This window comes from Gavialis gangeticus, unplaced genomic scaffold (genome assembly GCF_001723915.1).
Source record: "Gavialis gangeticus isolate Ggan-Ray unplaced genomic scaffold, GavGan_comp1, whole genome shotgun sequence".
In the NCBI taxonomy this organism is placed as follows: Eukaryota; Metazoa; Chordata; order Crocodylia; family Gavialidae; genus Gavialis; species Gavialis gangeticus.
Window position 1 is genome coordinate 41,952,623 of NW_017729006.1, and position 10,336 is coordinate 41,962,958.

Genomic DNA, 10,336 nt, shown 5'->3' on the forward strand with positions numbered 1-10,336 from the left:
TGGCTGCCTATAAACTTGCCAAGAGGGACCAGCAGGCAATGGGAGAGTCCCTGTTTCCCTGAGCACTATCGGGAGTAACAAGGAACAATGGTCATAAGTTGACTGAGAGTAGATTCAGGCCAGACTTCAGGAGGCACTACTTCACAGTCAGGGCGGCTAGGAGCTGGAACCAACTTCCAAGGGAAGCAGTGCTTGCCCATACCCTGGGGGTCTTCAAAAGGAGGCTAGACAGCCACCTATCTGGGGTCATTTGACCCCAGCATCCTTTTCTGCCCATGGCAGGGGGTTGGACTTGATGATCTGCTTAGGTCGCTTCTGACCTTACCAGCTATGAAACTATGAAACACTGACTGTAATCACTGGTAATTGGCAATGCCCTGACTGCTGAGATCTGCTAGTGTTTTGATTATTTATTCTTATAATCCATACCAGCAAAGTATGCATGCAGCTAGAACAATTTTTTTTTCATACAATCATAGAAATAGGGCCTGAAGGAATTGAGATGTCATTTAGATCAATTCTTTGCTCAAGGTAGCATGATTTCTCTCTAACCACCAATAAATATGTGTCTGGCCTACACATATAAACTTCCAAGAATGGAGATTCTACAACCTCTCTAGATAATTTGTTCCTGTGTTTAACTGTCCTCACAGTTAGAAAAATCTTCCTAATATCTAACCTAAATCTCATCTGTTGCAATTTAACCCCATTGCTACTTGTCCAGTTCCCTGGGGACATAAAGAACAATTGGCCGTTCTTTTTAACAACCCTTTCCTATGTTTGAGAGAGTTTTCTCTTCTGTAGATGATATAATCCTAATTTCCTTTCTTCATATATCATTTTTCTGCTATGATTTTTGTCTACTTTCCCCTCTGGATAGTCTAATTCATCCACAGCTTCTTTTAAGTATGATGCCCAAAACTGGATGCAGTACTTCAGCTAACCAGTGCTGAAGACAGTGGAAGAATTACTACCTCTGATTTACATGCAACACACCTGTTAATACATCCCAGTATGGCTTCAGCCGTTTCTTGAAACAATATTACAGTGTTGACTCATATTCAGCTTTTGATTCACTGTAATCCCCATAATTTTTTTTCTCCATTAACACGTTCGTTCCCAACCTTGTACGTTTATATTTGGTTGTTCTTTCCTAAAAGCAGTATTTTATGTTTGCTTCATTGAGAAACAACTAATACTGAAAGAGGTTTTAATAAAAAAGATTTATTATAGGTCCCAAAATCATGCTAAGTACTTACCAATACTCATAAATTGCACAGCAGCTTACCCTGGAAAGGTCTACAATTTGTAAAGAGAGACAAAACCACAAATGGGAAGAAGGAGTACAAAGGGAGGGATCACAAGCAGTAAGCTTATGCCATTATCCAGCAAGGGTATGCACACAGCAAGTATAAATAATTATTTTTAGTAATTTTCAGGTATCAAATGTGTATCTTACATTGTCTTATATCATCTCCTTTTAAGCAAGGGATGATACGTAATAGATAAGTTGATAAGTAATTTTAGCCTCCCCCTTCCCCCCTCAAAAAAAAATCAGTAAGAAAACAAAGCAGAGCTCAGTTGCTAGAAAAAAGTAAATGACTCAAAAATGTTGAAGCGCCTTTAGATGCTTAAAAGGAAGCAGAAGGCATTGAATATTGTTTTGATTCCGCTAAAAACAACAGGAATCTTTCCGCTAACTTTAGCGTACTTGAATCAGGTCCTCAGTTTGGGTAAATCCATATGGTAGAAAAATGGAAGAACTGGGCCCTTAAGCAAAACATACAGCTAGACACTGACAGGAAGGCTGTCCCAGTAATAAAGTACAAAATGTTTTTATCTGTAGAGTGCACCTACATATGCCAATGTTAAAAGACTCATAGAATGAGAACAGAAACACACAATGTATTTGATGATACGTTTCATATCTCCCATGCTATCTAATATTTCTTGTTGTACTGCATGTGTGATAATTTTAAAAAATCCCCAGAGATTTAGCCAGAAAATTATTCTAATATATTTTAAATGTAAATAAACTTATTCCAAATTTCAGCATACTTTTCCTTGCACAAAATTTATCTATGCAGTTCACCAGAGTGTTTTACATCTTGGCTATTGGACATAAGCCATAAACTCTGTCAGTTTTCAGGACACTTTGGAAAGTTAAAGCACAATAAACAAACAAACATTCTGATCCTTCTGTATACAGTAGAAAATGAGCAGTTTCCCAGAAGGACTGATGTCATAGTTGGTGCAACAAATATATTTTTTTAATACATGGGTACAATCTGTACAGAAGAAGCCAAATAAAATCTTGTTCCCACTACAGTCAATGGCAAAATTCCCACTGACAAGGATTTGGACTCTCATTTGATAGTGCTGTGTGAGAATATGTAGCAATACATTGTGTACAATATTAGTCCTTTTGAAGCCAATGGAAAATTTACTATTGTCTTCCATAAGAAAAAGACTAGGCTCTGTATATTAGTAAGCAGTGATGTAGAAAAGATTTCAAAAGACCCTGGCCATCTAGATACACTTAATGAAAGCTTTCGAAGATGAACCGTTTTGGAGAAAAGGTTGGAAAAAAATAGTTATTAAATAGGATATGTCTCGAAAAACTTTTTGACAAAAAAAGTCTAAGGAGGAGTACTAGGGTCTGTTACTCATCAGTATATTAGGGAGGATAATGTCTCACTGCTGATGAGAGAATTAATTCATGTTTGACATCTTTGGATGAAAAATGGAAAGTATTATAATTGCAGTCTGGCATTTGTACTGCAGCTGATTCAGGGATAAGGAGAAGCTAATTTGCTGAAGGTTTTGAATCCAGAATATAACAGCTGTTCTAGGGTTCAATTTCAAAAAACCTCTGAAAGATCACTGAACACAGGAACCATTTTTTACTTCCCCTCGTCTTATCTTGTCCAACTCTTTACCTCCCAAAAGGAAAAACCTACCAACTGTAACAGTTTTTGCAGCTGAGACCTTCTGTTCAGGGTCTTTGTCTACAGTAGAAGGCTTTTGTCAGCACAACTGTGGCAGCTAGAGGTGAGATAGGGTGTATTTTTATTGACAATACTATGCTGACAGAAGTTCTCATTGTAGATGCAGTTATACTGACAAACTACACTTTCCCCCTTCTAACTAACATTGGCTGGGGAGAGCTCAAATGAGATACCCTGTCAAGGCACAGTTCTGCCTATATTGCTGTGTCCCTAGTAGGACCCCTTCACTGGTTTAGTTGTACTGGTATAATAACTATATTGGAAAATGCTTCTAGCATAGATATAAACTTCAGTTTTTCTAATTCTATTAATTCTTAAACTTCCTCCCAGTCTGTTTTTCTGATGTGCAGGTAACTTAATGAACTCCCTGTTAAGAAGTTTGCCCTCCTTTTAATAATCTCTTTTACTAAACACTCAGTTTAATATGGTTTTATACATGTTTCAAATTCATGAACATCATTTTCTGCCTACGTACGCAAATACCCTAGTATGGTCTTCTTCTTCAGTGACCCTACATAGGCAGCTACAAGCTTTATTCCTATTCTGCTTGATAAATGATAGATGGTGTAGTTTTGGAAACAAAAAGTTACAGCTTTATCTTCTAATAAAAACCCAGAAACAATAACTTTGTTTATTGACAGGGTTGCATCAGGACACATCCTCTGACTCAAAGCCCACAAAGTATGGACATAATCCTACTGATAACAGCATTCCAACACACTGTAAGGCTTTTACTTATACGCATCACTGAGAGAAGAATGAAAGATGAATCCCAACTTCATTCAACTCATGCCTTCCTATAAAGACCTCATACTCCCTTGAATCAAAAGATCTCTATAACTGACAGCCTCATTGGACATTCCTTTCAACATCTGTTCTCCTTGTACATTGCTGAGGTTGTTGCTAACTTACTTAAGTAAGCTAAATTAATTTATGTATCACTTAAATCGATTCATGTCTGTCTGCCCATGTTAGCAGTTTACACCAGTGTGACTAAATTAATTTTAAACCAATGTGGTGAAACTGGTGCAAATTTGTCATGCAGACAAGCCCTACATGGATCTAGGGACCGAGGCCAGCTTATTATTATGTACATCTCACACCGGTATAACTTATTCCAGCTCCCCCATTAACTTTAAATGTTACTATACTCAGTATTGCTTTTAGGACCAAGTCCTAAACATGTGTGCTGCTTTAGCTCTGTTTCTGATAATGAGTAGTACCTTCATATGCATGTTGTCCTACTGAATCAGTAGAATTAACTGTGGTGTCAGAGACTATTCGCTTTAAAAATGACAGCAGAGTCTGATCTGAAGAAAGTCAGGCTGAGTTGATATGAGATCATTGTGGATGTAGACATAGGATAAATCTACTGAGTAGGCAAGAAGAGAGTGCAAGCCACACAAACTTTATTCTCCCTCCAGGCTTTGACATGTATTTGCATTTGAATTGGGCCCAGTATGTCCCAAATGGCTGAAGGAAGGAATTCCTTTTTCAAAAGGAAATTATTTCATAATTCTCAAATAAATATGAACAAAAGGTGAAAATACTCTTTAACAAAGCAGAACAACTGCTTTAGTAATCCAATCCAGAGGTCCAAAGCCATTTTCAAGAGAGGAAAAAAAAGAAGATGAATAATAGCCATTAGATTTTTTTCAGGCCACTGCACAGCCCAACCATTTGAAATCTGGAAATTATTACACATAAAAACCCCTTTGGGATGCTAAAAATATTAAAAACAATGAAAAAACATTTGAACTAAGTCATCTGCTGTCCTATGTTGTGGGATCTGCAAGATGTGGCAATAACAGAATATATAAAAACATGAAATTCTTAGAAGAAGCCTACATTTGGAATTAATTTGTTAAACTGTGATTTTTTCACTTTCATAAGCAACAGAAGAATAATTTTCAGCTGGGCATTTAAAATATGAGAGTCATTATAAGGGGAGGTTGATATTTTCTGTGTTTTGGAGATACTACCATTACCATATGGTGTAATACCTTTCAAAGTATTACAATATAGAGTAACATTACTTGATATGATAAGTGTCCCCATTTTAATTTAGTATTCTATATCTGTCTACATAAGATTCAGTAATACTGTTTCAATGGTGAAGGCCTGGTCCCCACAGTTGCTGTACATATATTCCCATTGTTACATGTGATACATATTAGAGTTACCATATACAGCCTTGGCAAACTGGGGCCAGCATAAACTTTTGTATACTTTTAATCCCATTGTTATAGCAGGGATGAAGAACCAAAAAGAAAGAAAGCAACTATCAGTTTATAGCATTGTAATTGAAAATATTATAATGCTGAGGTTTGGGTGAAACCTCTGAGGCTGATAGGTGCAACAACAGTTTCTAAATTTAAAAAGTAATCAAACTCCTTTGTGGAATAAAACAACTGAAGCTATATGAACCATTGTATAGGCCAGGTGAAGACTTGTCAGAAGCTAAAATTATGCAGGTGCATGAGCCGTGAGAAGACAGCAAATGCAAGGAGGTTGGGTATTATTTGAGTTGAGGTGGGGAATGTGTGTGTGTGAACAAAACAGAAGCAGCAGAAACACTGCAAAAGCAGTGAGGAAACACCAGAGACTGCAGAGAAACACCTGTTGTATTACCTCGAGGAAAAGTTGAGACAGTGCCATTTTGGGGTAGAATGCTGTCTGGAAAGTAGGCTGGATTGTCAGTCCAAAAACCATCTCCTGTTATTTCATTTCAGTCTCCAGAGAAAGAGGACTTTACATGCATTTTTTAAAAACAAATGGGATTACAGCAAAGAAGTACCTCAATTCCCTCCTAACAAACAATCTGCAAGATCCTAAATGTTGGCTAATCATTTGATCAGATGTATAACAGTATATAGATACACTGATCCAAAATCTGTCCCTGGAGACTGATGGAGCTAGTGGAATTCCAGAATTGTGTCAACTACAGTTATATTTGATCTTTCTTGAGTTTACAGCTGTCCCTCTGTTTGGTATTCTACAGAAAAGTATGACGTAGGAGACTGGACAGTCAGAATTACATAAACGTTTTTTCACTTTGAGCTTGTCTGTTAAAATCCAAGCAAAATGAATCTACCCTGTGTTTAGCAGCTAGCAGAAATGAGAATTAGCTAGGAAATCAGAAATATAAAATCCAATTTCTTTTCACATCTTTTGAATCTGGCAACAACTTTTAATTAGGTTACGTTTTTGCACTATATCATCTTAGACTGAGTCTAAGGATGGAGTCTATCAGAGATAACCTTGGATTTCAATATACACCTGTAGTTGGTGGCTGGAATCCTGTTACTTAAATTCTGCCAGGACTGCACCTTCTCTTACAGTGCCAGCCAAATACAGAACTGGGAAAGGATAGCATTATTTTTTTCCCATATTACTCATGTACCAACCTAATAAAAATGAAGTGCCATTCCTCACAAACTAGTCTATGAAATATTTTATTAAAAATTGTACCTGGATTTAACAGCCACTGACACTTTCATACTTATAAATGGCTTAAGTAATAGCTTCCTTTATTATTATAAATATTGTTTCTGTTTATTTTAATAGGTATCAACACTGGATTTAGATGTCAGCATGAACTGATAAACAATTCTAGTTTTTCATTAACCAGTCTTTTCACTACAGTTACAGGGAACTGTAATAGGGTTATCATTATTATTCATACAACGGTAGCACACAAGCATACTGTTAATATGAGGACTATGTTATGCAGGAGCTGTACAAACATAAAAAGATGCCCTGCCTGTAAGATCTTACAATCCAATTAAGGAGAAGCCATAGCACAGAGGCAAGTTTTAGATAAAACTTAATCTTATGGTGATACAGTATTGATAAATGTTATGTATATGTAACTGGACAAAACGCAGACAATAGTACAAGCTTATTATAATAAACTCTCTCTCTCCTTCAAACAATATCAGGAGCAGAAACCATTTTTTTCATTATGATGATGCAGGAAATGGACTAATCCAGTGGTATCAAACTCATCCAGCACAGAGCCAGTCTACAGGTTGGATCAGTCCCATAGAATGGCATCAGTCTGTGGCTCATGTACACTGCATTTAGGGCTGGTCCAGAGTGCGTGCTGCATGAGGTACCAGTACCAGAGCAGCCTGGCATGCTGGCTCTGGGGCATGGGGCTGGTCTGTGGGCCTGATCTGGACTGACCCTGCAGCTAGCTTGCAGGGCTAGTCCAGTGGGGCATTGCATACACTGCACAGCTGTATGCAGTGTGCACATGCTGGGCCCAGCCCCACGTGCTGCATGCATCATATTCTGGCCGCCGTTTTGAGCTCATGCTGCAAGTGCTGCATAAGGCTTGGATTGCTTGTGATGCCCACATTGGATCATCCCTGAGCACTGGCTGCAGAGTGCAGGGACATTTTGGCCCTCGAGCCAGCACACAGGGCCAGTCCAAGACTCTCAGGCTGGATCCATGGGTTCCATGGGCTAGATCCAGCCTGCAGGCCGTATGTTTGACATCCCTGGACTAATTTTACTGTAGCAAATATCTTCTTTCAGTCAACATTTCTCCCAGTCCCATGGGGTTGGTTTTAATAAAGCTGTGCTCTACTTCTTGTCCTAGGAAATGTATATATGCAAGCTGAGACGCTGCTTCATAAACTCAGTGGTAATGTATTCACGAGTTGTCTGATAGAGGTCAACACAGCTGCTTAAGTAAGTCGTTTCTTACATACTATGGATTTCTATGTTCATATCTTGAGGTCTAATCTAGTATCCACAGGAGGAAATGGGAAATTTGTGCTTCAATTGCACAAGGAGAACACAAGGCTCTACGGAGCATATAAATTGGGTAAGTGCCACAAAGAGCTCAGTTCTATGGGGGTAGCTCTGTATGCCAATGTGTGTGGAGAGGGGGAGACGGACGCATGTGTGTGTATCTGGAATTTACATTTTCAAGCCATCGGTATCACTTCTGAAGTACAGTTTCTAAATGCCCCTTGCAGGAGAAAAGCACACATTTTTGTACTCAACTGTATGCTGTTGCCCCATATTTGTGGCTAATTATATTTCCTTCATGTGAATTATGTTGAGGGCATTTCAGCCTGTTTCATTTGCTTGTAATAAAAACCTTCTTTTGTTATGTGCCTGAAAATAACTTTAAATTGAGATTAAGAAAAGACAGAGGGATTAAATACTTGAGCGAAAGAGGGAAACATGATATGAAAGTGGAAAAGTAGAGAGTGAACATTTATGAAAGCAGCCAGAAGTCCGTAAGTTTTTAGTTCAAGACCTCCTTGGCCTGAGGCTGAAGCTCTTTTTTGGTTAGGATCCATTTGCAAAAGCTTTTTTCGGTTCATTGGATCATGTCAAAATATCTTTTAAGCCATGAACCATATAAAAATACAGCGCATTAGACTAGTTTGCTTTGCAATAATAAGCAATTAAATGCCCACCTTTCTCATTTACCTGTAGGTACCATACATTTTATACTCACCCTCCCTGTAGTGGGAAAGACATGCATTAAAAAAAAAGAGAACCAAGTGGCACATCAAGAAAGGATGTGTTGACCAAAGGCATCTGATTTTCCTTTCACAACCCTCATCTGCAGCACAGAGTTATTATTATTATTGTGGAGTTTTTCAATACATACATACACAAACACGTGTGCATATATACATATATATGTATAGAAAAGCTGCCAATGTGTATGGAGAAGGGGAGGCTCTAGGGGGGTGGAGCTTTTCTATACATATATATGTATATATGTACACGTGTGTGTGTATGTATGTATTGAAAAACTCCACCCCGCTAGAGCCTCCCCTTCTCCATACACATTGGCATACAGAGCCCACCCCTACAGAACTGAGCTCTTTACTGGCTGTGGCACTTACCCAGCTTAGGGCCTTGTGTTCTCTTGTGCAACTGAACCACAAATTTCCCATCATATATACATGTGTGTGTGGGTGTGTAAATACCCATAATGGAACAGTGATGTTGTAATCATGGCATTCCAGAAATTGAGGCAAGGATTTCTTAAGGTGATATCTTTTATTGGACCAACCTGTATGTGTATGTGTGTACATATGCATGTTGTATGTATGTGTGCACGTGTGTTTGTGTGCATATGTATGCATACACACTTATGTATACCCCTGTCTGTGTGTATAGACAAGGGGGTATGTATAAATGTGTGTGCATATACCCATGTCAATGTATGTGCGCATGCCTGTGCGCATATCTGTGTATATACACACACACATATGCATGCATATACCCACAGGTGTATGCATACATAACACACATGCAGACACATGAATACACATATATGCACACATGCACATTGATAGATGCATATGCACATAAGCACCGCACACACACAGAAATGTATACACATGCACACACATACATACGTACCTGCACACGCATTAACGACCGCGTACGCACATATGAACATGCTCATGTCGATACACACACGTATCTGCACATGCACACACACCCCCTACACATGCATAAGCACCTATCTGCACGTGTGTGCACATGTACCTGCACACCCCTGTATCTGCACACGCACGGACATGTACCTACACGCGCGCGCGCGCACGTCGAGACTTTCCTGTTCGTGCTCGCAGGGAGGCCCGCGGCGGGAGAGGCCCAGCCCATTAGCGGGGTGTTAATCAGCAGCCCCCGCCTCAGCCCGCACGTCGCCCCCGGGGCGGGGCTGCCGGGCCGGGACGTGCCGCGGGTGCTTGCGGAGAGCCCGATCCGCGCCCGAACCAGACGTTTGCCTTTTGTCTGTGCCCGCGGCTCGGCCTGAGTCACCGGGGTCAGGCCGAGGTGAGCGGGGCCGGGCGGGACGCGGCTGCAGCTCGGCACGTCCCTCAGGTGCCGCCGGCCGGGCGCTCTGCGCGGGAAGCCCGAGTCACCCTGACGCCCGGCAGCCACCGTAGTCGCCCGGCCCGGCCGGGCCCCCGTCGTCTGCCGGCGCTGAGGGAGCCGGCGGGGCTCCTCCAGGCTGCAGGCACCTACTCGCCCAGGCGGCTGCTCCCCGCCCTGCTCCGCAGCCCCGAGGGTCGGGGCTGATCCCGTCTGTCCAAACCATCCTCCAAGGGGTTGGAAGGGGCCTCAGGAGGGCGTCCAGGCCACCCCCGGCTCAAATCAGGACCATCATCCCAGCCACGGCTCCATCTATCCAAGCCCTCAAAACCTCTAGGATGCAGATTCCAGCAGGCCTCTGAGTAGCCCGTTCCAGCAAGCTGCTGCTCCCGGGATTTACTTAGGAACAAGCAGATCCAGCCTGCCGGTGCCCCCAGATAACGACTCCCTTATGAGACAGGCTTGGAGAG

General features: G+C 40.9%; 1 protein-coding gene across 1 annotated transcript in view; it reads right to left on the minus strand.

Moving 5' to 3' along the window:
• Positions 1–9,453, minus strand: part of IGFBP3 (insulin like growth factor binding protein 3) — a 45,760-nt gene extending 36,307 nt beyond the window's left edge. Inside the window, exon 1 of the mRNA XM_019508726.1 lies at positions 9,408–9,453. Within this exon, the coding sequence (XP_019364271.1) occupies positions 9,408–9,453 (46 nt within the window). The remainder of the gene's footprint in view (positions 1–9,407) is intronic.
• Positions 9,454–10,336: the final 883 nt, after the last annotated feature.